The sequence below is a fragment of the Callithrix jacchus genome, chromosome 1, assembly GCF_049354715.1.
Source record: "Callithrix jacchus isolate 240 chromosome 1, calJac240_pri, whole genome shotgun sequence".
NCBI classification, from domain to species: Eukaryota; Metazoa; Chordata; class Mammalia; order Primates; family Cebidae; genus Callithrix; species Callithrix jacchus.
Window position 1 is genome coordinate 209,051,639 of NC_133502.1, and position 26,744 is coordinate 209,078,382.

General features: G+C 55.3%; 1 protein-coding gene across 4 annotated transcripts; it reads left to right on the forward strand.

The window, feature by feature from the left end:
* The first annotated feature begins 5,313 nt into the window (after positions 1-5,313).
* Positions 5,314-24,841, forward strand: PICK1 (protein interacting with PRKCA 1). 4 transcript variants are annotated; one of them, XM_035272435.3, is made up of 13 exons: positions 5,314-5,598; positions 6,754-6,857; positions 8,284-8,395; positions 12,474-12,602; positions 15,587-15,653; positions 16,855-16,944; positions 19,102-19,155; positions 20,192-20,254; positions 20,985-21,118; positions 21,503-21,595; positions 22,610-22,660; positions 23,458-23,602; positions 24,045-24,841. In XM_035272435.3, the coding sequence occupies exons 1-13, from the start codon at positions 5,476-5,478 to the stop codon at positions 24,311-24,313; spliced, it is 1,434 nt and encodes a 477-aa protein (XP_035128326.2). In that variant the 5' UTR covers positions 5,314-5,475; the 3' UTR covers positions 24,314-24,841. The 4 variants fall into 4 exon arrangements, with proteins under 4 accessions (XP_035128326.2, XP_035128340.1, XP_035128332.1 ...); XM_035272449.3 differs by lacking the exon at positions 5,314-5,598 and adding an exon at positions 6,405-6,590; XM_035272441.3 differs by lacking the exon at positions 5,314-5,598 and adding an exon at positions 6,405-6,492.
* Positions 24,842-26,744: the final 1,903 nt, after the last annotated feature.

The following is a 26,744-nucleotide window of genomic DNA, read 5'->3' on the forward strand; positions in this document are numbered from 1 at the left end:
TGCGGGCCCCATCACCAGCCACTGTCTGCACATCTGTGAAATGCAGGCCCCATCACCAGCCACTCTGAGCATCTGTGAAATGCGGGCCCCATCACCAGCCACTCTGAGCATCTGTGAAATGCGGGCCCCATCACCAGCCACTGTCTGCGCATCTGTGAAATGCGGGCCCCATCACCAGCCACTCTGAGCATCTGTGAAATGCGGGCCCCATCACCAGCCACTGTCTGCGCATCTGTGAAATGCGGGCCCCATCACCAGCCACTGTCTGCACATCTGTGAAATGCAGGCCCCATCACCAGCTACTGTCTGCGCATCTGTGAAATGCGGGCCCCATCACCAGCCACTGTCTGCACATCTGTGAAATGCGGGCCCCATCACCAGCCACTGTCTGCGCATCTGTGAAATGCGGGCCCCATCACCAGCCACTGTCTGCACATCTGTGAAATGCAGGGCCCCATCACCAGCCACTGTCTGCACATCTGTGAAATGCGGGCCCCATCACCAGCCACTGTCTGCGCATCTGTGAAATGCGGGCCCCATCACCAGCCACTGTCTGCACATCTGTGAAATGCAGGCCCCATCACCAGCCACTCTGAGCATCTGTGAAATGCGGGCCCCATCACCAGCCACTCTGAGCATCTGTGAAATGCGGGCCCCATCACCAGCCACTCTGAGCATCTGTGAAATGCGGGCCCCATCACCAGCCACTCTGAGCATCTGTGAAATGTGGGCCCCATCACCAGCCACTCTGAGCATCTGTGAAATGCGGGGCACAAGGTCTCAGGACTGGCACCTGCTGGCTGCACCGCCTCCTCTCCAGCCACTCAAGGGTGACAGTGTACATCTGCTGCAGGGACGCCCTGCTGCCTCCTGCCTGGCATCCCTGGGCACTGCTGCAGAGAGACCCTCTCAGCCCAGCCTGTCTAAAGAACCCCCTGCTCCCATCACCTCTGCCACCCCTCTTTTTATTTTTTTATTTTATTTTTGAGTTGGAGTCTTGCTCTGTCGCCCAGGCTGGAATGAAGTGGCACAATCTCACCTCACTGCAACCTCTGCCTCCTGGGTTCAAATGATTCTTCTGCCTCAGCCTCCTGAGTAGCTGGGACTACAGGTGTGTGCCACTACACCTGGCTAATTTTTGTATTTTTAATAGAGACAGGGTTTCACCATGTTGGCCAGGCTGGTCTCGAACTCCTGCCCTCATGATCTGCCCGCCTCAGCCTCTCAAAGTGCTGGGATTACAGGCGTCTGCCACCACACGCCGTCCTGCCCCTCCTTTTTATAGAATCTCTGGCATCTGCCACCAGCTGGAAGCAGCCAATTCTTTACTTACGAGTTGATTGCCTGCTCCTCCCACTCATGCGGGCTCTGTCAAGGCAGGGTGTTTTCTTCTTTACTCCCCGGTGTGTGACCTGGACGTAGTAGGCACTCAGTAAATACGTACTGAATGAATGAGTGAATGAATGAGTGACGGTGGGACCACCACATGGCTCGGTACTGGGCCTGTGCACAGGAGGCGCCCAGCCTTAGCTGCCAGGGTCACTGTCGTCTGATTGACCTGAAAGCTCACACTTTAAATCTCCCTGCTGACCACGAACTGAGCTGAATTCCAGCAACCCACTCCGGCTTCTGGACCTTTAAGTAGGGTGGATTACAGGCCTGGACTGGGGGGACAGCGGTGGCTGCAGAGCGGGCAGCCAGGCACAGCTCAACGTGCGCAAGACCAGCTCACCCGCTGTCCACAAAGTGTACGGACCCATGAGCTCCCCGCAGCCCTGAGTCAGCAGTGGCAGGTGTGGAAAGCTGGGGGCTCTGTGGCTGGCTGCGAGCTCCAGGAGCTGTTTCTCGTAATGGCCACCAGGTGGCAGCACTTCCCCAGGAATGTGGGCAGCAGAGCCAGCCCTTATGGGTTGAATCTGAGACTGGGAACCATGGGGTGGAAACTGGGAGGGGCTCCCCTCCGAGGCCCTTGCCAGTCGCTGCCCCCCAGTGTCTCCCTTGCCAGACTATGATTCCCTGGGGACTGGGACTCTGCCTTGTCCCTTCCACCACCTGCCCTGGGAACCCCGAAGGCTTTGCACCTTTCCCTCTCAGCCTGGGCATCACCAGTACCTCCTCCAGGAAGCCCTCTCTGGCCTTTGGTTGGGCAGGATCCCCTTCTCTGGGTCCGCGCAACACCCTGGATTATTGGGGATGGTGAGGCCCTGGGGCAGGGATTGCTGGTGCCTTGCACAGGCCCACTTGAGTGTGCATGCTCACAGCCTCTGACACGGTGGTCCTCGGGAGGCACTGGCATCACCTGCAGAGCGTTGTGAAATGCAGTCCCCAAGCCCTCCCCTTCCCCAGAGATTCTGATCCCACATGTCTGAGCTGGAGCCCAGGAATCTGCATTTAAGACACTTCCCAGCCAATCTGATGCAGAGGCCTGAGCATCTTAGAGTCCTATAAATATACCATCGGCCCCGCTCTCTGCAGGGTTTCAGCAAAGTAACTATTAAGGACCATAAAAACCTCTGACATCTGTGTTATGTGAATCATTCACCAAACATTTTCACACATGGCTCTCCTTTTTTGTCTTCCCCATTTAATTTATTTATCTGTTTTTTGAGATGGAGTCTCACTCTATTGTCCAGGCTGGAGTGCAGTGGCGTGATCTCGGCTCACTCCAACCTCCGCCTCCTGCGTTCAAGTAATTCTCATGCCTCAGTCTCCTAAGTAGCTGGGAATACAGGTATGTGCCACCACACCTGGCTAATTTTCTGTATTTTTAGTAGAGACGGGGTTTCGCCATGTTGGCCAGGTTGGTCTTGAACTCCTGACGTCAGGTGATTTGCCTGCCTCGGCCTCCAAAAGTGCTGGGATTACAGGCGTGAGCCACCACTCCCAGCCTGTCTTCCTCTTTTTAGCTACTGTTTTGGGAGGATCGTCATCCTAACTCTACAGACACCAAGGCTCAGAGACAAAGGGTGACTTGTCCAAGGTCCTCCAGCCAAAAGAGAGGAGCTGGGATTTGAGCTGGAGCCACCCTGGGCTTCGGGAGCTCCAGTCTCTGTTACAGCTGTTGGATTTGAAGAATGCTGTTTTTCCAAAACCAAAGTTCAGAACCTAGACACAGCCTGGTGACTCCAGCCCTGTGGAGGAAACTTGGGTCACTGCCACCATCCCTGTTCAGACCCTCATCTCCTCCCTGAGACATCTGACCCTCTTGATCCCTCTGCCCATCCAAGTCCTCCCTCCCGGACCCAAAGAAAGCCTCATCTCACACTAAAGCCGCAGCTACTTCTGCAAGCGCTAGATTTGCGGCCAGGTATGTGCTGGACACCGTGGACGATTCAGAGAAGAGCAAAACAAGGCACCTCGCCCACCCCCATCAGGGACTTCCTGTCTAGCTGGAAAGACAAGAAGTGCTTACTTGGGTGATAGAATAAGGTATTTGAACTGTCTTTGTTCTCAAATAGATTCCTGGTCCCAACCAGACCCCCTGAATTGACTGGGGCATGTTCCTGTGCTGTGCGGGCTGATTCAGGTGACCCCTCTGCTAAAAACCTTAGCGGGTCATGACATTTTCACACCAATAGGTATTACAAAGCAATCCGATTTTCTTTTTCTTGTTTGTCACAATGACACCTGTTGATGGATTCCAAGTATCCTGTGGAAAGTGGGAGTGCCAGGGATTAGAAAGTCAGTAGAGAAAGAGGCCGGCCGAGGAGGCTCACACCTGTAATCCTAGTACTTTGGGAAGCTGAGGCAGGTGGATCACCTGAGGTCAGGAGATTGAGACCAGTCTGGCCAACATGGTAAAACCCTGTCTCTACTAAAAATTCAAAAATTAGGCCAGGTGCAGTGGCTTACTCCTGTAATCCCAGCACTTTGGGAGGCCGTGTTGGGCAGATCACGAGGTCAGGAGTTCAAGACCAGCCTGGTCAACATGGTGAAACCTCGTCTCTACTAAAGATACAAAAAATTAGCCAGGTGTGGTGGTGGGCGCCTATCGCCCCAGCCTCTCGGGAGGCTGAGGCAGGAGAATCACTTGAATCCAGGAAGCAGAGGTTACAGTGAGCCAAGATCTCGCCATTTGCACTCCAGCCTGGGCAATAAGAGCGAGGCTCCATCTTAAAAAAAAAAAAAAAAATAGCTGAGTGTGGTGGCAGGTGCCCGTAGTCCCAGCTACTCAGGAGGCTGAGGCAGAAGAATCGCTTTACCCAAGAGGCAAAGGTTGCAGTGAGCCGAGATTGTGCCACTGCACTTCAGCCTGGGCGAAAGAGCAAGACTCTGTCTCAAAAAAAAGAAAAAGTAGAGAAAGAGAACACAATAAAAAGAGGGACAGGGAGAAGCAGTTTATAATTTGTCAAGTTACGAGATCTGAGCCCCAAATTTAAGGGAGAAAAAGCCTTTCCAGACAAAACACAGACATGCAATAAATTACTCATCGCAGAATTGGCGCAGGAAAACCATGGAGCGATCTCACGAGGCCAAGTCATAGCAAACTGCTGAATGAATGATTCAGAGAGCAAATACTCAGGAGCTCAGAAAGGGAGCAACATATATGAGCTAAGCTTGTCTGCTGACACTGCCGGGAGGAGGCAAATTAGATCGGGGCCTGGAGGTAAGGGATGGATGAAGCAGAAAAAAGGGGCATCTTGCCCCCACCTGGGAAGAGGGGCCAGAGTGGGTAGGGGGTTTTGAGGTCAGAGTGACAGCTGTGCCATGCAAATTGTTTACAAAGCACTCATACCTGTTTCTCCTTTTAATCTTTTTTGTTGTTGTTGTTGAGATGGAGTCTCGCTCTATCACCCAGGCTGGAGTGCAGTGGTGAAATCTTGGCTCACCGCAACTCCTGCTATCCAGGGTTCAAGCGATTCTCCTGCCTCAACCTCCTGAGTAGCTGGGATTACAGAAGCGTGCCACCATGCCCAGCTAATTTTTGTGTTGTTAGTAGAGACAGGGTTTCTCCATGTTGGTCAGGCTGGTCTTGAATTCCTGACCTCAGATGATCTGTGTGCCTGGGCCTCCTGAAGTGCTGACATTACAGGTATGAGCCGCCATGCCTGGCCTTAGACTGTTGCTTTTTAAAACCAAAAGTCTGGCCTGGAAACAGAGCTTGGTTGTCCCAGCCCTAGTCTTGCCACTAGGATACCAGAGGAAGAGACTTCTCTGGGCCTTAGTTTCCTTGCCTGCACACTGTGGCTGGCAAGACTTGGTCTCTCCTCACAGGGTGGTGGTGAGCTTGAAAATCCTGTGAAAGTGATCTGACTGGAGAGCAGTGGACACGTGGGAAGGCTGTTGCTATCACGGCATTCTACACATCTGTCCAGACTCAGATTAGCTCCCTAAGGAGAGAGTAGGGTGGGGCTTCCATCGCCCGTGGGATATGTGGATATCCATCCTTCTGCATCTTTCCTCTGTGGCCCCTGGGGCAGCTAGGGAAGCCAGCTGGATGGCCCTGGCCCCGTGCTGTCGGGATGAGGTGGAGGCATGGCTGTGGCTCTGGGAGATCCAGCCTCCCGCAGGGAATCCACTTTACACAATAGCAGTGGCAGCAGAGGCTGGAGAGAAAGCTTCGACAGGGGAGCACTGATGACGTTTCCCGAGCCTCAGGTACATGGGGGCTGTGACCCTCCGTGGGACCCCAGGGTGGCTGCTCCTCAGGACTAAGGAAGGAGATGGGGGGGGTGAGAAATGTTTCACCATATACCATAGAAAGCATTGACCATATGGCCTTAGTTTACATATGGGGAAACTCAAGCACATAGAGGGAAGGGGGCATGTCCAATCTTAATAGCAAGATCCACTGAATACACCACTCCCGGCTCTCTGCTTAGTGTTCGGATGTTCAAAGATCCCTAGACTAGACTAGGCGGCGGGAGTTTCGAGGCCACAGTCCAGATATTATACCAACTGCGTGTGGCTCTGCACAAAATCACTGCCGGCTCTTTGGCACTTAAGTTTCCTCGCCTGCGAAACTGGGATGCGCTGGGACCTCAAAGGGCCTTTCTAGTAGGGGAGTCACAGGCCCAGGTGGTTAAGGGGTGAAAGGGCAGGTCTCGGGGTTTATACTCCACTGAGCCTCGCGGGAGGTAACCCCAGCTCAGAGATGCTTCCGTTGCCCTGGCAACCGCCACCCGGCGCGGGTCCCTGAGTGCCGCTGAGGAAGCTGGGACAAACCCTGCCCTTCCCAAGATGGCGGCGGCGTCAGGGCAAAGGGCGGGGTTAGACGCTGTCAGCCTGTCCAGACTTTTCCTCTGTTTCCGCTTGTTCCTACTAACAGCGAGCCTCTGCCAATACTTGTTCTTGTTCTTGGTTCCGAGAGTCCCGGGAGCGGGTGAGGGAAGGATTGTCTGCAGGGATTGGGGCAAACACCCAGCGGGGAAAGGGCGGGACTTCCGCGTCTTACTGGAAGTGACGTGATAGTCGCGGCCACCGCCAGGTGGAACGGCAGGTGGGTTCAGGTACCAGCCTGGCCCGAACCCGGCTCTGGGACTGACGCTTCCGGTGAGCAACAGAGGCAGCTCCCCAGGACCTGGAGACCCTTGGGCCGGGCTCTGGGATCTGAGCCCATCATCCTGGCCTTGAGTCCCCCCTTGTACCTAGTAAGAATCACCTACCCAGCCCCCCCTACCCGGAGATTGCCCCATCCCACTCCAGAGGGGAAGAAGAGGGCCCTGCTGTCCCGTATGAGGGTGGTGGAGGAAGGGGTGGTGTTGACATTCAGGCACTTCGGTTCCCTAAATCCTATGTTCCTTTCTCTCCCAGATCCAGTCCCCTATTCCCCTACCGAGCTGGGCAGTTAGCCCGCCTGCTCCAACTCTCGGAACCATGTTTGCAGACTTGGATTATGACATCGAGGAGGATAAACTGTGAGTATTTTATTCCCCCAAGTTCCAGGAGCATGGGAACCCCAAGTCCCTTATTTCCCTGGACTTGCCAGTCCCACAAACCCTTGCGTCTCAGCGGTGGAGCAGGTGTTGTGCTGAAGCAGCAGTGCACCCTGCTCTTCCAGGAGCTCACTATTTGTAGGGGACTATGGACAGTTAAAGGGATAATCACAGCTCGGTTCCATAAGGGCACTATTAGCATGACTTGGTGACAAGGAGAGAAAGCAGATGGAGCAGTGCTTCCGCTGGGGTGATCAAGGAAAGCTTCATGGAGAAGGTGGCAGTTGAGCCAGGTTTTGAAGGTTGGATAGGAATGTTGTAGACATACCTTCCTTCCCAACATAGGTTATTAGTAGATTTTCAGAAATTAGATTTGTCTTCCCATTACAATGTATCCTCTTTCGGATCAAGGAGTGAGTGCAATGCCTTTCTCTGCGCTCAGCGCTTAGTAAGGGGCTTGATGTCAGTAGGTTGGTAGCAAATGTTTTTTGAATGAATAAGTGAATCAGCGCAAGTACTTACCATGAAACACCAGTCAATGCTAGTTTATAGTGGAAACTGAGAGGTAATGAGGAGGTGGGAGGTGGATAGTTAACTCCTTCAGCAGGTAGCCGTCAGATTCCCTAGATGCCTGATAAGGTGACAAGGACAGAACCTGTCTCAAATCGCAGAGATCGAATGAATGAAAGGGAAGGGGGACCTATTTTTATGGAGTGCCTGCTGTGGATTGGGTTGCTGTTAGTGGCCTCCATGCATGGTTAGAAGAACTTGGATAAGGGTGCTCATCCCCATTTTATGGATGAGGAAATTGAGATGCACAGAGGGTAACTTACCCAAGTTCCATAGCTGGCCAGGTGCAGTGGCTCACACCTGTAATCCCAGCACTTTGGGAGGGCAAGGTGGATGTATCACCTGAGGTCAGGAGTTTGGGACCATCCTGACCAACGTGGTGAAACCCCGTCTTTAAAAAAAATAATAATGATAAAACAATACAAAAAATTGGCCGGGCGTGGTGGTGGGCACCTGTGACTGTCATCCCAGATATTTGGGAGGCTGAGGCAGGAGAATTGCTTGAACCGGTGAGTCAGAGGTTACAGTGAGCCAAGGTAGTGCCATAGCACTCCAGCCTGGGGAACAAGACCAAAACTCCGTCTCAAAAAAAAAAAAAAGAGGAAAAAAATAAAACCAAGTCCCATAGCTGATAAATGGCAGATTTGACGGGGTTTGATCCCACATCTGCAGAACTCCAAGAACTGTGCATGTTTCAGCACAGAGTGCTATTGTTTTATCCAAGGGAGGGAGAGAAAAAGCTGGGCAGCCAATGGAGCCCCTCAGGAGTTTTGAGGGGCCCACCCCCTCCAGTGATCCTTCCTCCAGGAGAGTCAGCCTCGCTTGCTTTTCTTTCTAGCGGAATCCCAACTGTGCCTGGGAAGGTGACCCTGCAGAAGGATGCTCAGAACCTGATCGGGATCAGCATTGGAGGAGGGGCCCAGTACTGTCCCTGTCTCTATATCGTCCAGGTATTGGGCACCCTGGAGGGTGGGTAGCACAAGGTACATCCCTACTTGGGCATGACAAAGGCAGGTTCATTTCTCCACGCTGTATAGCTGACTCCTTCTCATTCTTGAGGTCTGACCCTCTCCGAGGGGCTTTCTGACCATCTGCGCTGCATTGGTCTGGCCCATCTTCTCCCCTGTGTCTCTCTGTTCTTTTCCTTCTCGGCGTTTATTACTTGTTATTTGTCCTCTGTCTAGGAGAGTAGACTCTTTGTACTGAGGACAGTGTCCTGGTTTGCCTTTTCACTGCAGTTAGCACCAGGTACAGTGCCTGACGTATAGTGGACCCGCACTAGAAATGGACTATTAAATCTTGGTGACAACCCAAGTTAAAAAAAGAAAAAAAATTCGATAAAAAAAGAAATTGACTATTGAATCAACAAAAGCATCAGCCTTGGGTTCTAGCAAATGCAGTGTCATAGGAACTCTGTGAAATAATGGCCTGAGGTCAAACACAGCTTCTTCCCTACTTACGAGCCAGTCACTTAACCTCTTTGGGCCTCAGTTCCATCACCTAGAAAGTGGGGTTTTAAAACGTAGACATGAGCGTCTTTGGGTTCTTGTGAAAAGTCGACAAAACGACATAACACACTAGCACTTAAGAAGTGTGCATTGGCCGGGCACGGTGGCTCACTCCTGTGATCCCTGCACTTTGGAAGGCCAAGGCGGGCAGATCATGAGGTCAAGAGTTCGAGACCAGCCTGGCCAACATAGTGAAACCCTGTCTCTACTAAAAATATAAAGATCAGCCGGGCATGGTGGCGGGTACCTGTATTCCCAGCTACTCGGGAGGCTGAGGCAGGAGAATTGCTTGAACCCAGATGATGGAGGTTGCAGTGAGCTGAGATCACACCACTGCACTCCAGCCTGACCACAGAGCAAGACTCCATCTCAAAAACAAAACAAAACAAAAACAAGAAAAATGCAGAAATGTGCATTGGTCAGGCAGTGGCTCACACCTGTAATCCCAACACTTTAGGAGGCCAAGGCGAGTGGTTCACCTGAGATCAGGAGTTTGAGACCAGTGTGGCCAACATGGTGAAACCCCATCTCTACTAAAAATACAAAAAATTAGCTGGGCGTGGTGCCGCACACCTGTAGTCCCAGCTGCTAGGGAGACTGAGGCAGGAGAAGTGCTTGAACCTGGAAGGGAGAGGTTGCAGTGAGCTGAAATCATGCCACTGTACTTGTTCTAGCCTGGTTAACAGAGTGAGACCCTGTCTCAAAAAAAAAAAAAAAACCAAAAACAAAAACATGCATTAAGCAGTAGCTGCTGTTATTTTTCAGGCAGCTGTACATTTTCCCAGCTGCTCTGCCCGTGGTAAGGAACACTCTTGTGTCCCTTGCAGAGGAAGCTGCACTGGTGATATTCTGTGCACTGTAACTCAGGAGTGGGGACCGGCCTGCTGTGAGGCCTCCTTCACTGTGTGGCTCATCAGAGTCAGTGACCTTGCTGTAGGCTTGGAAAGACTTGTTCCAGTCCTCTCAGCTGGGTAGCCGCTGGTGGCAGATGGGAAACGGGCCTCTGCGAGGATCTTGCTAAGGAGTTGCTTCTAGGCCTCGAAGACAGATTCCCAGATTGGCCTGGTCTTGCTTCTGCTCACATGCTGCCTCCTTCATGAGCCATTCGGCCTCCTGTAACCCAGGAGGCATTAGCAAGGCCTTCCCCAGGCCTGGCCTCCTGGCCATGTGCCTGCTCAGCCTCTCGCCACCTCCTTCTCCCTACCTTGGGGACAGGTTTGCTTAGAATGAACACACATTATAAAATAGTAGAGTTGATTTTTTTTTTTTTTTTGAGACAGAGTCTCACTGTGTCACCCAGGCTGGAGTGCAGTGGTGTGATCTCAGCTCACTGCAACCTCTGCCTCCTGGATTCAAGCAATTCTCATGCCTCAGCCCCTCGAGTATGCCACCATGCCCAAGTAATTTTTGTATTTTTAGGAGAGACAGGGTTTAGCTATGTTGGCTAGGCTGGTCTTGAACTCCTGGCCTCAAGTGATTCTGCCTACCTCAGCCTCCCAAAGTGCTGCGATTACAGGTGTGAACCACTGGCCAATAAAATAATAGAACTGATTTTTTAAAATTCAATTTTGTTTTTATCAAAGTGCCAAGTAACTTGCTTCTAGCAAGTCAAGAGCATTAAAAGCCCTGTGTCAAATAATAGCAAGCCACTGCCCTTCCCCTGCGCACCTCACCTGGCTTTCACTGTCTCTTCATGCGTGAGCTTCCGTTTTTCTCAATAGGACGCTTATCCTGTTGTTATTATCTTTTAGAGTCAGGGTCTCACGCTCTTGCCCAGGCTGGAGCGCAGCGGTTCAATCACGGCTCACTGCAGCCTCAACCTCCTCAGACTTAGGTGATTCTCCCACCTCAGCCTCCAAGTAGCTGGGGATTACAGGCAGGTGCCACCACACCCAGCTAATTTTTTTGTATTTTTTGTAGAGATGGGGTTTTGCCCAGGTTTATCTCAAACTCCTGGGTTCAAGTGATCCAGCAGCCTTGGCCTCTCAAAGTGTCGGGCTTACAGGCATGAGCCACCTTGCCTGGCTTATCCTGTTATTTCTTGATCTATCATTTGTAAATATCTATTGCCTTTCCCTCGTCCGGTAGATGAGAATTCAGGTCTTTCCGTGACCAGTCTGTTTCCTCTCATCCCACCTTTCCAACATAGTTATTTGTCCACTTTCGGCTACATTAATATTAGTACAACGGAGACTTTGTTCAGGAAATCTTTCCAAGTGCCTGGCTGGGCTCTGTTGTGGCACTAGGGACAAGCAACTGAGGAAAACAAAGACCCCACCTTTGTGGAGCCCTCCTTCTAGTCGAAACAGCTCAATGTTTCACTTTCTGAGGATTCTGTTTCTTTTCTCTATTCAGCCTTTTCTTCTTTTTTGAGAGGGTAATTTCCTGTTTTGTTTTCTCAGTATGTTTTCCACAGTTCCCCATCTTCTTCTTCTTTTTCTTTTTTTGAAATGAAATGAAGTCTTGCTCTGTCACCAGGCTGGAGCGCAGTGGTATTATCTCAACTCCCTCCACAGGAGACAGGGGAGTAAACCGAGAGAGGGACCCCTGAGATGGGGTAATCCAAAGAACAGGGCAGGAGGAGGGCACAAGGGGGAGAGGCTGCAGGGTGGAAAACAGACTGAACAAGATGGGGCTGGGCGTGGTGGCTCATGCTTGTAATCCCAGCACGTTGGGAGGCTGAGGCAGGCAGATCACTTGAAGTCAGGAGTTTGAGACCAGCCTGGCCAACATGGTGAAACCCTGTCTCTACTAAAAATACAAAAATTAGCTGGGCGTGGTGGTGTGTGCCTGTAATCCCAGCTAATTGGGAGACTGAGGCAGGAGAATCACTTGAACCTGGAGGGCAGAGGTTGCAGTGAGTTGAGATCAATTTTGAGTTAATTATTATTATTATTATTATTTTGAGACAGAGTCTTGTTATGTTGCCCCGGCTGGAGTGCAGTGGCACAGTCTCGGCTCACTGCAGCTTCCACCTCCCGGGTTCAAGTGATTCTCCTGCCTCAGCCTCCTGAGTAGCTGGGACTACAGGCACCCACCACCATGCTGGTCTAATTTTTGTATTTTTAGCAGAGATGGAGTTTTGCCATATTGGCCAGGCTAGTCTCGAACTCCTGACCTCAGGTGATCCACCAGCTTTGGCCTCCGAAAGTGCTGGGATTACAGCATGAGCCACGGCGCCTGGCCTTGAGGTAATTTTCATATATGGCGTTAGGTTAAGTGTCAACTTCATTTTTCACATACGGTTGTTGAGATGACTGTCCTTTCCCACTGAACGTTCTTGACACCATTGTCAAAAATCATCTGACTATGTGAGGCAGGAGGATTGCCGGAGCACAGGAGTTCAATGCTGCAGTGAGCTGTGATCATGCCATGCACTCCAGCCTAGGTGGGTGAGACCCTTTCTCAAAAAACAAGAGCAGAGGGTAGAGTGGAAGGCAGAGCCGGGCAGTGGTTGGGGTGTCTTCTCGGGCTGCATCTCAGTCCTCCACTTCTCCCCACTGCTCTCCTGCACCCACAGGTATTTGACAATACTCCAGCAGCCTTGGACGGCACAGTGGCAGCTGGGGATGAGATCACCGGCGTCAATGGCAGATCAATCAAAGGGAAAACTAAGGTGGAGGTGGCGAAGATGATTCAGGAGGTGAAGGTAAGGGCTGCCGCAGAGGGAGTGTCCAGAGGCGGCCACACATGCTTCTAGACCTCCAGGCTGCCAGAGGCCCCAGCAGGCCTGGAAAGGGAACCAGCCCTCACCGCCCCCTTCCTTGGCACATCAGGGTCAGGGTCACACTCCAGCCTCTCTCATCCATCCCTCATCCATTCAGTAAATAGTAATCATGCTCCAGGACTTGTGCTGGACCTTGGCAAGAGAGTGGGCAACAAGACCAGAAGGTCTCTGTGAGCTCCCAGGGAGCTGACAGACTAGGAACCATGCCTCAGGGCTAGCCCGTGTGTCCCCAGTCAGCGCTAGCCCGTGTGTCCCCAGTCAGCGCTAGCCCATGTGTCCCCAGTCAGTGCTGGAGCTGAAGCCGAAAGTTCAAGGTGATCCTGCTAGGTCAGTAGGCACCCAATAATGTCAGCTGGGCCACACTGGGCCTGGGAGGGCTAAGAGGGAAAGAAGAGCGCCCTTTCCCCTCCTGGAGGAACTTCTCGTCCCATGCATCCTCCTGGGCTCATAGACACCCAGAGACCACGCCCCCCACGCCAGCTGATCTTCTGCTCTGCAGAGCAGAGTCATACGCTGCCTGCCTCCACTCTCCCCCACTCCTGTTGCTCCAGGCCCAGGCCTCTCCACAGGGACCCTCCGTCCTGGAGTGCAGACAGTATCCCGGCCTCTCCGGAAGCGAGCATGCAGCCCCTTTGCCATTTCCTAGCAGTGAGGCTGCTAGCAAGTCTCAGGAAACCAGTTCTATGAAAGAACTGATGAGGCAGTGCACAGCTGTGCGGTGGTTTAAAGTCTCGGGGCAAGGGTCCCCATTGTGAGTTGAGCTTGGCCAAGGGTTGCAGCTTTCTCCCTCTGTTCCACTTCTGTCCTCCGGGTTCTAGCACCCCTGACAGCCCCCTTCCTGCCTTAACCCAGGCCAGCCGCGGCTCCATCCTCTCCCTTTATCCTCCTGCCCTGCTCCTGCCTCATCCCCGCTACTCTCCTTCCTTGCTGTAGGAAGGAAGAGTCCAATCCTGCACGTTCTCCTATTCCAGCCCCTTTAGCCATTGGACACATCGGCCTGGGGCTGGGGCTCAGAGCTCTCTTGTACAAAAGGAAGCGACAAGGTTCACTGAGACTGCAGCTGCCACTGCACATGGTCTGGGTATCACTGCCCCCAGCATGACCTGTTAGGCAGAGGAGCTGGCCATGGGAACAGGTGCAGGGGTCTCCATCTGGCAGAGTTGAGTGGTGTGTGCCCAGTTCAGCGGCTCCGTCCCCCCGCCCCATCTCTGCTCTCCAGGTCCCTCCCTGTTCTCTCAGGCTTGGTGACACCAGCCCCTCAGGTTGCCTGTGAGGATAAGAGCTCTGTGTTTGCACACAGCGGTGACGGTGATGCAGCATAGGCCCAGCTCTCCTGTTTGGGTGCTGGGCGGGGATTCCTCTCCCATCTTATAAAAAATTTTTTTTTAGATGGAGTTTTGCTCTTGTTGCCCAGGCTGAAGTGCAATGGCAAGATCTCGGCTCACTACAACCTCCGCCTCCCAGGCTCAAGTGATTCTCTTGCCTCAGACTCCTGAGTAGCTGGGACTATAGGCACCTGCACCTGCCACCATGTGTGGCTAACTTTTTTGTATTTTTAGTAAAGACGGAGTTTCTCCGTTTTGGTCAGGCTGGTCTCAAACTCCCAACCTCAGGTGATCTGCCCACCTCAGCCTCCTAAAGTGCTAGGATTACAGGTGTGAGCCACCGCACCCAGCCTACTCTCCCATCCTACAGGTGTCCAGAGTTGGGGAGTGACCGGCTTGTGGTCACACAGCTGAACTGGAGCCCGGGTCCGACTCCCACTGCAGCCTGCTTGCTGTTAGCCTACAGCTACTCTGTGTGGGATGGCCCCTGAGCCGGCTGTGTTGCATTTTGGAGAAGGGAGTCATACCCCACCTCTGACTCTGATTGCATCGCTCATTTTGGTTTCCCTTTGGGACTTGATTTTTAAATCCTGTTTTATAATTGGATGAATGTGGTCCCAAGTTCAAGGGCTTTTGGTTTGCAAGGATGGGAGTGAACACGGTGGCCTCCTGTGCTCAGGGAAGTCCTCCTGGGAGAAGTCTGTGTCTCCTGAGCAGTCACTAGAATGCAGTTTGCATAATTCCCTGGATCAAATCGGCCTTGGGGGTCTGGGGCTGCCCCTGCCCCTTCCCCTTGGAGCCGTAGCACCAGGCACAGAGCAAGTGCTGAGATGTATCTGTTGAATGAGTAGAGGGATTCCTGGGGATGGGGGTGGTTTGGGTGGAGGAGGGAATAATTGGTGTAGGGAAATGACACAGCAAAGGCGTGGAGTGTGGTGTGCATGGGGAGGGAAGGAGAGTCGGACCTGGTTGAAGCACAGGACATCAGAGACCACCAGGCTGTGGGCTCCATGTCGGCCCTGTCTCTGCTGATTCCCCAGGGCTTGGACATAGAGTGGGAAAGGAGAGACCTGGGAACAGACATGGTCACAAGGTGGGGCCATGTCACAGCTCTCAGCCTGGTTCCTTACTGGGGCTTAGGATTCTTTTTTTCTTTTTTTTTTTTTTTGAGACAGAATCTTGCTCTGTCACCCAGGCTGGAGTCCAGTGGCACAATCTCAGGCCACTGCAGCCTCTGCCTCCTGTGTTCAAGTGATTCTCATGCCTCAGCCTCCTGAGTAGCTGGGATTACAGGCATGTGCAACCATGCCCGGCTAATTTTTGTATTTTTAGTAAGAGGCTTGCTAGACTCTGGAGCTGAGAGACCTGGGCACTCACCAGGAGGCTGCTATGTTGCCCAAGCTGGTCTTGAACTCCTGACCTCAAGTGATCTGCCTGCCTCAGCCTCCCAAAGTGTTGGGATTACAGGCATGAGCCACTGCGCCTGGCTTGGGCTTAGGATTCTCAGTCCAGAACAGTGCTGCCGGGGAAGGGGCTCAGGCCTGGAGCCCCCTCACAAGTCTGTGTGTGCTGCTCTTGCAGGGGGAGGTGACCATCCACTACAACAAGCTGCAGGCAGACCCCAAGCAGGGCATGTCCCTGGACATTGGTAAGCCAGCCCGAGTAGTGACGGGCGTCCAACAGCCCCCCTGGACAGGCCCCCACCTGAAGGAGAAGTGCCACAGCCAGCCCTGGCCTCCCCCTTATGACAGGAGCATCCATGGCTGTGGGCTCTGACTTCTGAGCAAGCAAATCCCCGAAAGGCCTGGGAGGACCCAAAGTTCTGTCCCTGCGTCTGTCCCTGGTTTCTCACTGTCCTGTTTCACCCCCACTCCCCACTTCGGCCACCTCCCCTGGGACCTTGCTGCCCTAGGGTTGTCCTTTGCAGGCCAGCGCCTCGGCTCATCATGGCCCAGGGCCTCGCCCTTCATAAGGGGAGAGCAGCCCAACCCTGGCCTGGCGCCCCATGCCTCCAGCACAGCCTCGCTCTGCTCCTCCTGCCGTCAGCTCCCAGGGAGACTGGATCTGAACTGGACCTCAGGCTATGGGCAGAAGGCCCACGCCTGGGATAAGTTCCCTCCTGTTAGACGGGCTGAGCCGTGGTTCTGTAGAAACTTTAAGACTCAAGAGCTGGAGAGCAGCTTCGAGTCCTCTGGACCAACCGCCTCACATGACGGATCCAAGCCTGAGACCCAGAGAGGGCGCTGCAGCCCCCTGGTGAGCACACACCCAGGTCTCGGCTCCAGAGTCCAGCAAGCCTCTCCCGCACCCTGGAGCCAGAGGCCAAGGGACTCAGGGCAGACTGGACCTGTCCAGGAGCTTCCTCTCAAACCCTTTTGTTCCAAGACAGGTCCCTTCCCAGGACGGAGCTGCTTATATGCAGTAATTGAGTCTGGGGTCCGAGGTTCATGGTCATTGAGAGTGCCCATTGCTTTCACATAATCAGCCCAGTTGCACCCCTTCTCCTCCTCCCCTTGTATGGGGCACCCTAGGTCCTGATGTGGCACAGAGGAGGGGAAGAGGCCTCCTTGGCTTCCATCAGCCCGTACTGAGCTGGGGCAGCACTGGGCTCTCAGTGACACCAGCTGATGTCACGCAGCAGGCCCTGGGCAAAGCACTTAATGCTGAACTCTGCCCAGACTGCCAGCAGCTCTGTGAATCAGAGGGAACAGGGACACTCCCCATTTTAGAGCCACCCCCAGCAGCCCTTTTGCCCCTGTGGGGTGCTCCCTGTGACTGGAGATAAGGCTGGAGGCAGGGATGGCCTCTGGGCAGCCACACACTCACCACGTCCTTTGTTCCCCATTCAGTTTTGAAGAAAGTCAAGCACCGGCTGGTGGAGAACATGAGTTCAGGGACCGCAGATGCCCTGGGCCTGAGCCGGGCCATCCTGTGCAATGGTGAGTCCCTTCCCACCCAGCTTGGGCCCTGGGGACTCAAGCCCATGCTGGGAAAATGGGAGAGGCACCATGGCTGCCTACCAAGCTGCTGTGGGTCCCACGGGCCTGACCCAGCCTCTGCCCGTGGAGCTGAGAAGTCGCCATCTCCACATCCCCAGAGGCTTCTCCAGCTCCCGGAGTGTTCACAGCTGTCAGCTGGGCTGTCCTAGCCAGCGTCCCTCAGGTCACAGATGGGGAAACAGACTCTGTGTGGGGAGGTGCCTCAACCGCTGCCCTCAGCTCCCTTACCCCTCACCCCAGCACTCTCGCTGCCCACCTCGCGCCTCCTTTGTCCAGGAGGTGGCGCTGCTGCCCTTGTCCTCCCGGCTGGGAGGTGGCTGCCCAGGAGTGGGGGGAGGCGTGTACACGCACACTTACACATGCATGCACACATGCGCGCACACCTTCCCTCCCTGGGGTGGCCAATGAAACACTCAGTCCCATTCCTACCGTCGCCAGTGCAAGTTTAAAAATAGCAGCAGCTCTGCAGTGTGCGTGTCGGGTAGATATAAATACCTGTAGAAATTGTAGGCTCAGCTGGGCGCACTGGGCTTTATTGGCTGGGGAAGTGGGGGTGGGGTCTGAGTTCGTTCCAATGGTGTACAGAAGTGGCGGCTGCTATTTCCAGCCTCCTGGTGCCTATAAACCCCTGTTACTGTAGTTACCAGCCGTTGAGATGAAATTAGAACTGGTTGTTGTGTTTTTCCCCCCAAACCTTGCAATTTTCCTGGCCTGAAATAGGGTTTCTAAAATGGAAGCTGTCATGATGTCCCATGACCCAGCTGAAAACAGCAGCGTGGGGCTTACATGGCTCCTTTCCTGCCGGCTGGCAGGGCACTAAGGCTCTGGGGCGCCCAGGCCTAGAAGCCACTGGGGGCCAAATCCTCCCCAAGACCTCCAGAGTGCCCCTTCCTCCCCTGACAGCCTGTCCCACAGCCACCTCCCTGCCCAGAGAGGCCTGAACACAGCCTCCGCTCCTCCCCTCTTCCGCTCAAAAACCCTGACCCGGATCAGCACAGGAGGCTGGGAGCAGAGAGCACCCAGCTGCCACAGGTGGCTGTGTGACTTTGGGCAGGCCACCTTGTTGTCTCCCTGTCCCTTGGTTTTCTCTGTGAAATGGAGAGAGTTGTCCCTGTCCCGTGGCTGACTGAGGAGGGACCAAGACATGTGTAGGGAGCCCTCGGCAGGCCCAGCTCATAGCACAGGGACTCAGTCAGCGGCTGCTGGTGCTTTTCAAGGCCAGGCCCTGCTGCCCTGGTGGGTGGCTGGGCCAGGAGGCCACCAACACAGGGCCCCTACTCTCTGGTGGCTCCTGGTGGGGAGGTGCATATCTACCTCATCCTCCTCGGGGTGGATGTCCCGTACGGGGTCGGCAGGAGCACTAAATGTCATCGCGCCTCTGCCCTGGCCCTTAGCTTAGCTCCTTAGCTTTCTGCCCACCCTTCCATCGAGAATGCCTGCCTGTCCCTGGCAATCCGCTTCCTCCTCAAGGTGAGGCTGCTGCCCCACCTCTCCCCTGCAGCCCTCACCGTCACACTGTTGTTCATTGCCCGGCCACTGGCCTGGCTCCCCTGCCAGACTTTGAGCCTTGAGAGGAAGACTGGGCTCAAGGTGAGCTTGACCTGGTGGCTGGCACATAATAGGTGCTCAAGAAGCACTAGTTAAGCCAGTGGACATGATCACCAAGGACTCTTCTCAGTGTGAGCTGTCTCAGCCTTCCTGAATTTGCCCCTCCCTCCCCAAGTTGCAGTCCCCCTTCTGAGCCGTCTGTGTGCTTGGGCAGCAGGGGCACATCCTGCTTGCACTAGAGGACTGGCTGCTCCAGCTCCATTCCGACGATGGCTCCTGCTGGCCTTCCCCCCCAGCTGCCAGCAGGCTTTAAGGTAGAAGTGCAGGAGCTTTGCCTTCTAGACAAGAACCCTCCACTGGCCATGAGGAAGGCCTAGCCATTTACAAAACACCTTTGAACCCAGCTGACCTGAGATGCCAAATCCCTTCCCTCGGACCCCTGATCTTTCCCATCCTGGTTTTCCTCTGGGGCCGCCCCTCCCCTCCCCAGCCTGGGCCTCCTGTGGCTTGCAAGCCTGCTGACCTACCCTCTTCTCTGGGTCCCCACAGATGGTCTTGTCAAGAGGCTAGAGGAGCTGGAGCGGACGGCGGAGCTGTACAAAGGTGGGGGCAGCCTTGTCCCAGCACTGGCTCTACCCCAGGGAGCCTGCTTTTAGCAGAATGGCAGTGGGGGTGCTGGCACTAGGAATGCCAGCCTACAAATCCTAGGACCATGGGCATTAAGAGTTCTTAAGAATACATACTTCTTCTTAATTTAAAAATAACCCAGGGGCGAGGTGTGGTGGCTCACACCTGCAACCCCAGCACTTTGGGGAGGCTGAGGCGGGTGGATCACTTGAGGTCAGGCATTTGAGCCCAGCCTGGCCAACATGGTGAAACCCCATCTCTACTGAAAATATAAAAATTAGCCAAGGATGGTGGCGGGTGCCAGTAATCAGTACTCAAGAGGCTGAGTCACAAGAATCACCTGAATCAGGGAGGCAGAGGTTGCAGTGAGCCAAGATCACACCACTGCACCCCAGCCTGGGCAGCAGAGCAAGACTTCATCTCAAAAAAAACCCTCATACCCATAAACATTCAGAGAATAGCACCTGTAAACATAGTGAGAGTCCCCCAGAATCCCATGCTCTCCCAGGGCCAAAGTCCACAGCAGGCTGTGTGCACCTGCATCTTACAAAGTCCTGGCGCCCCTGTCTGGTGAGGCTCCTCCTGGGTGGAGCTGGACTGAGCCTTTACCCCTGGGCCCTGGTTGGGTGGCGGGCAAAGGCTGGGCACTAGGGCCAAGCAGAGGCCTCGGGTGGGGTGGGCAGTTGGAGGCCTCGGGTGGGGTGGGTACTTGGAGGCTTTGGGTGGCATGGGAGTTGGAGGCCTCGGGTGGGGTGGGTACTTGGAGGCTTTGGGTGGCATGGGAGTTGGAGGCCTCGGGTGGGGTGGGTACTTGGAGGCTTTGGGTGGCCTGGGAGTTGGAGGCCTCGGGTGGGGTGGGTACTTGGAGGCTTTGGGTGGCATGGCAGTTGGAGGCCTCGGGTGGGGTGGGTACTTGGAGGCTTTGGGTGGCATGGCAGTTGGAGGCCTTGCCTTGGGCAAGTGCAGTCCCCACCGTGTGTCCACATTCTGCCTCACTCGGTCTATCCCACAGGGATGACGGAACACACCAAGAACCTCCTACGGGCCTTTTATGAGCTGTCGCAGACTCACCGGGGTAATGGCATCCCCCAAACCTGTGGCATGACCCTGGGCAATCCCTGGGGCCTCTCACATGCATGCTGAGGTGGGTCAGACCCACAGCACCTGACCTCAGGCCAGCTTTGGGCTGGTCCTGGTCCCAGGTGCTGGGATGTAGCGATAGGGGCCTGTGGGGAGCATCTGGATCAGCTGCGGGGAGCAGCTGGCCTCCTAGGGGCCGCAACCATGGACATCCAGCTGCCCACTGGCAGTGCACAGGCCCTTGCTTACTTATATTTCTGACAATCCTGTAGCTCTGGGCAGCCCAGCTGCAGCTGACCCCGGTTACTGCGGAATGTGAAGCTTAGACCGGGGAAAGGGCCCCACCGCTCCCAAGGGGTGGAGCTGGTGTTAGAACCCAGGTATCTCCACTCAGACCAGTGCTCTGCCCCAGACAGAGCCACCGCCTCAGATCCTGACCCAGCTTCTCTCACTCGTCCCTGGGGGAATGAGGGTCAACTCCCTTGGTGTGTACACGCAGGACTTCAGGGGCATAGACCAGCTGTTGGAGGTGTCAATCCAGTTTCCTCTGGGTGTAGACTCAGCTCCTTCAGGTGATTTAGACCAGCTCTCTTGAAGGTGTAGACCCTGTGCAGACATTGGCCTCCAGCCTGCCAGGCCCCCTGCCCTGCTTCTCCCACAAAAACCCCTGGTTCTTCATTAGGAGGTCGGGTAGGGGCAGCCTTCAAGGGAAACTTGTCATGCAGCCTTTGGGGACGTGTTCTCCGTGATCGGGGTGCGGGAGCCCCAGCCGGCTGCCAGCGAGGCTTTCGTGAAGTTCGCCGATGCCCACCGCAGCATCGAGAAGTTCGGCATTCGGCTTCTGAAAACCATCAAGCCGGTAGGTCCTGTTGCACGTGTGTGTTTGGCGTGTGAGGCTAGGGAGGGGACAGTGTGGCAGATGGAGGGACCTGTGCTGGAGTCCAAACGCCTGGGTGCAGCCTCTGGCGCAGTCACCCACACAGTGGACTGTGGGTGGGTCCCTGCGCCCCCTTGGGCCTTGGCATTGACCTCTGGGCTGGCTTCTGACCCTGGCTCGCCACTGAGTCACAGCTTGCCCTGGGCCTGGCACTAGTCTTCTCATCCTTGGGAGGGACAAGGCATCCGGGGCACCGTCTGGCTCTGACAGTCGAGTCCACAAGAAGGGGTGACACATCACTGATGTTTACTGTCACCCTGGCACCCGCCGCCGTGAGGGCCTCAGCATCCACCCACCGTCTTTCAGATGCTGACAGACCTGAACACGTACCTCAACAAAGCCATCCCGGACACTCGCCTCACCATCAAGAAGTACCTGGATGTGAAGTTTGAGTACCTGGTGAGTAGTCCAGGCGCCCGGGCCGCTGGAGCGAGCACCCACCCTGGAGAGCTTCCCCTTTTCCATCAGCCACGTCTCGGCAAGCAAGGCTGGCCAGAACCTGCGGCATGTCTGCTCACGGTGTGGGACCGGGGCCTGGGGAGGTGCAGCCGAAGCCCTGCGGCCGCCACGCAGAGAAGCGTCAGAGAGCCTGGGTGGGCACGGCTCTCGCTCTGTGCATGCCGACCCCTTGGGATTTGTTTATTGCCTTTAAACAATGGGTTAGACTAGGTGAGAGAGCGTGAAGTGGGTGCCAGTGAACCTTTGCGAGTTTTATATTTAATAATTCTGTGGTCGGCTGGGCAGGGTGGCTCACGCCTGTAATCCCAGCACTTTGGGAGGCCGAGGTGGGCGGATCACGAGGTCAGGAGTTCGAGTCCAACCTGACCACCATGGTGAAACCCCATCTCTACTAAAAATACAAAAATTAGCCGGGTGTGGTGGTGGGCGCCTGTAGTCCCAGCTACTCCAGAGGCTGAGGCAGGAGAATCGCTTGAACCCAGGAGGCAGAGGTTGCAGTGAGCCAAGATTGAGGCACTGCACTCCAGCCTGGGCAACAGAGCAAGACTCCATCTCAAAAAAAAGTAATAATAATAATAATTGTATGGTCAAAGCAATAGGAATTGAGAGGAAATCCTCCATTAAGCAAGCCAAGGCGCCTTTGCTGCAGGACTTATCAGAGCCTTTGATAGGCCCATGTGCAATGTGAACTTTCAAGGGTCTTCCTAAGCTCCTTTGGCCACAGACCGCTTTTTTCCCATAGCATCTCTTGGGCCTTGAGTTTGGTAAACTCTGGGCCACCAAAGCCTCAGGCCCTGGCCATCCCCCAGCCTCATGCCTCAGTTGCCTGCCGCTGCCCTCTCTGGGCCTCCCTGAGCACCTGCGCCAGCCTCCCTGGATGCGTGTGGGTGATGGGGGTGGAGCTGGGGACGTGGGGTGGGGGTAGCCACTCTGACACCTCATCTGTCCACACAGTCGTACTGCCTGAAGGTGAAGGAGATGGACGACGAGGAATACAGCTGCATCGTGAGTGCTGCAGGGAGGGGCTCCCACTTTCCCCACCTGGGCTGCCGGGATAGCAGGTGGCTCGGGCCAACCCGGGAGAAACCCAAACCTTTGCCACTTGGCTGGACTCTTGTTCCTGGAGATTTGGGGCCATCCTCCCCAGTCCCTCTGGGCCTCAGGGTGCTAGCTACCTGGCGTGGAACTACTCCCTCTGCCTGTCCCAGGACACTGCCCTCCAGAGTCTGTGAGGCTCTTGGAGCGAAAAAGAGATTTTCTTCACTTTTAAGTTTTCTATTTTTTTTTTTTGAGATGAAGTCTCGCTCCATCGCCCAGGCTGGAGTGCAGTGGCGCTATCTCGGCTCAATCTCAGCTCACTGCAACCTCTGCCTCTGGGTTCAGGCGATTCTCCTCTCCTACTCCTTCTGAGTAGCCAGGATTACAGGTGTGCGCCACCACACTCGGCTAATTTTTGTATTTTTAGTAGAGACGGGTTGGTCAGGCTGGTCTTGAACTCCTGACCTCGTGATCTGTCTGTCTCAGCCTCCCAAAGTGCTGGGATTACAGGCGTGAGCCTCTGCGCCTGGCAGTTTTTGCTGTTTTTGCTGTCGGGATCCATCTCCTGGCCAATGTTTATTTAATGTGGCAAAGGTTTGGGTTTTGTTGCTTTTTTCTCCCTCCAGAGCTATCTCTGAGTGCTTCTAAGGGACACTGAAATCTCAGAAGTGAGGTCTCAGGAACCACCGTGGCTTTGAAAGGGCGGTTCCGTTCTGGTGCGAGGCTGTCCCTGAGCAGGCCCTCCTGTTCCACCCCCACCCCAGGCCCTAGGTGAGCCCCTTTACCGGGTGAGCACTGGCAACTATGAGTACCGCCTGATCCTGCGCTGCCGCCAGGAGGCTCGCGCCCGCTTCTCCCAGATGCGCAAGGACGTGCTGGAGAAGATGGAGCTGCTGGACCAGAAGCACGGTGAGCACCGCCCTTCCCCACTCCATCCGCTCTCCATTTCAGAGGTGGGAAAACTGAGGCCCAGAGGGGCAAGGTACTCACCTGAGGCCTCAGGGCCAGACCACGGCCCAGATGTAAACCCCCTGCAGGAGCCCAGCCACCTGCCTGGAGCCCGGCCTGGGTGGGGCTGGCCTGTGCCATGTGGGCTCCGCAGGCTGTGGTCCATGATCCATTTACCCTACAGCCTCCTGCGTTCCCTGAACTGTGAGCTAGGAGACCTGGGTTCTTCTGGGCTGGGTGGCCCCTGCCTCTGCCCCTTGCCAGGGCATGAGGGGTCAGGGAAGTACCAGAGTTGGAAGCACAGGGGAGGCGAGAGGTGGGCCATGTGGGCTGGGAGAGTGTCCTCCTTCCTGAGGCAGCAGCCAGAGCCGACTGGTGCCTGTGCCCCAACCTCCCACCCCAGTCCAGGACATCGTGTTCCAGCTGCAGCGCCTCGTGTCCACCATGTCCAAGTACTACAACGACTGCTATGCAGTGCTTCGGGATGCTGACGTCTTCCCCATCGAGGTGGACCTGGCGCACACCACACTGGCCTATGGCCTCAACCAGGAGGAGTTCACCGACGGGGAGGAGGAGGAGGAGGAGGAGGACACGGCTGCTGGAGAACCGTCCAGGGATACACGAGGGGCTGCTGGGCCCTTGGACAAGGGTGGAAGCTGGTGTGACTCCTGAGCGCCCCGAGGATGGATGTGGTGCCAGGGGCAGGGTGTGTGGGAGGACGGAGCCTGGGAGCGAGGCATAAAGGCCTCCTGGCTTGGGGCACCTGCCTCCCTTTTCCTCTGTCCTCGAACAGCAAACCTGGGCTCCTGCCTAGGACAGGCACCAGGGTCATGGCCTGGGACCTGGACACTGGCCCCCCACCCTCCCTTCCCTCCCCAGCCAGAGGGAGAGCTTGGTCTCTGGACCTGCCTTAGAAAGGAGAGGGAGGGTAGGAAGGAAAAGGGCTTGGAGGTGGTAGGAGTCCAGGCCCTGCTCCTTGTGGGCACCCACACCGCCCCTGGAGCCTGCCGGGAGTGAGGCTGGGGGTGGACAGCAGGGGCTGGGGCCGATGTTGAATGGACACCCTCGCCTCGCCCCAGATTGGCCGGTCCCCATCACACCTCCGAGGCCTTTATTTATTCTGTTCCCCCAGCTCGGCCACTTCTCTCAAGGAGGGCTGGGCTCTGGGCCTGTATTGAATAAACACAAACCTGGATGGCGCTTCAGACCCTCCTCATCTACCCCCCTCCCCAGTCTATTGACAGTGCCCTTGCTGTGCGTCATTTATGCCTCACCAAAGTGCTGCACGGCTAGCACTGGTCCTCTCACAGCTGGGGATTTGAGGCACAGAGAAACATCTTGCCCAAGGCCACACTGTGTGTCGGGACCCGGACAGAGTGGGACTTAACTCAGATCTGTCCTGAAAGCCTGACTTTGCCACCTGCCTCCAAAGCTTTCTGCTTTGTGGAGCCTTTTATATCTGCTCCCCCACCCTGCCCCGCCCCCACCAATCTGTGACCTTTCTGTGCTTCCGACAGGAAGTGAACCTTTCTTTGGGGAAGGGGAGGGCAGAAACTAAGTCAGGGTGACTAAGCCCCCAAGTAGGGGAGGTGGTAAGGGGCAGGTGCTGACTCTGGGTGTGTCTGTGTTCCCAGGGGGCCATGGAGAGACACTTGGGGAGTGTGCACAGAGGCAGAAACGGGGCAGCAGCTTCTGCTTCTGGCCAGCCCCAGGCCTGGTGTGATCAGTCATAGTGGCCCTTGTCACTCTAACATGTCCCTGTTTGGACCATGAGTATGGCCATCCTGAAAATGGGAGGGGGGCACGAGGGTGTGCCAGGTGGGCTGAGTCCAGGGTGGAAGAAGGGTTCTGCGTCAGCTTTGAGCATGCAGTGCTGGGCAGAAACCCGAATGCGAGGCTCAGCAGGGGTGGCGCACGGAGGAAGGGCTGGCTGTCACCAGGAGCCCACCTGGGTCCCCTTCCAGAAGGGGACAGCCAGAGTGGAGGTGGAGGGCACAGGCTGGAACTGACAGCCTGGGTTCCTGACCTCCCTGGGCCTCAGTTTCCCTATCTGAAATATGGCACCTACCTCACTGGCTTGTTAGGAGGATTAAATGAACATCTGGAGAGGACTTAGAACAGGGCTTGGCACAGAGCAAGCGCTCTTAAGTGTTGGCTAAATAAAGTCAAACACAGTCGCAGCTCTGGTGGCGCAGAGGAAGCCCCAGGCAGTACAAGCAGAAGCCAGCCAGGTATCTACAGGGCTCCCCAGACCTTCCTGGGGCCTGAATGGAAAATGAGGGCCTGTAGGGACCAGTGGGGAGGGGTCATCGTGGGCTGGGCTGGAAGGCAAGGGGAGTTTACAGAGGGAAGGTAGCTTCCTCTGCAGGGGCCTGTTCACATTCATGATTTGAAGGGAGGCAAAGAAAAGGGGTGTGGGCCGGGCATGGTGATCACGCTTGTAATTCCAGCACTTTGGTAGGCCGAGGTGGGCAGATAACGAGGTCAGGAGTTTGAGACCAGCCTGGCCAATATGGTGAAACTCCATCTCTACTAAAAATACAAAAATTAGCCAGGCATGGTGATAGGCACCTGTAATCCCAGCTACTTGGGAGGCTGAGGCAGGAGAATCACTTGAACCTGGGAGGCAGAGGTTGCAATGAGCTGAGATTGCACCACTGCACTCCAGCCTGGGCAACAGAGCAAGATTCTGCCCCCCCCCCTGCAAAAAAAGAGGGTGTGATGTGTGGGAGGAGGATAAATACGTAGTAGAGGGAGTAGATCTCGGCTTGCCAGATTCGTGTACCTGGACCCAAGTGCAGGTCAGATGTCAAAGCCCGAGGGAGATCCTGGGACACTCCGTGGGGAGAAGGCAGGTGCCGGGGTCAGCAGATGACCAGGCTGCCAGCACAGTGTCTAGAGCAAAGACCCCTTGCCCTGGATACCCAAGTTTATCCTCTAGGGGGACAGATGCCTTCTGGGAAGGTGAGGGATGGCCACCTCGTGGAAGGCAGCAGGGCCCATGCTGTTACTGAGCACCTGGCCTCACCCCCCCCAGGACCCTCGGGGGTGGAGTCATGTGCTCAGCCTCCAGTGAGCAGAGAAGGCAGCCAGGCTGGGATTC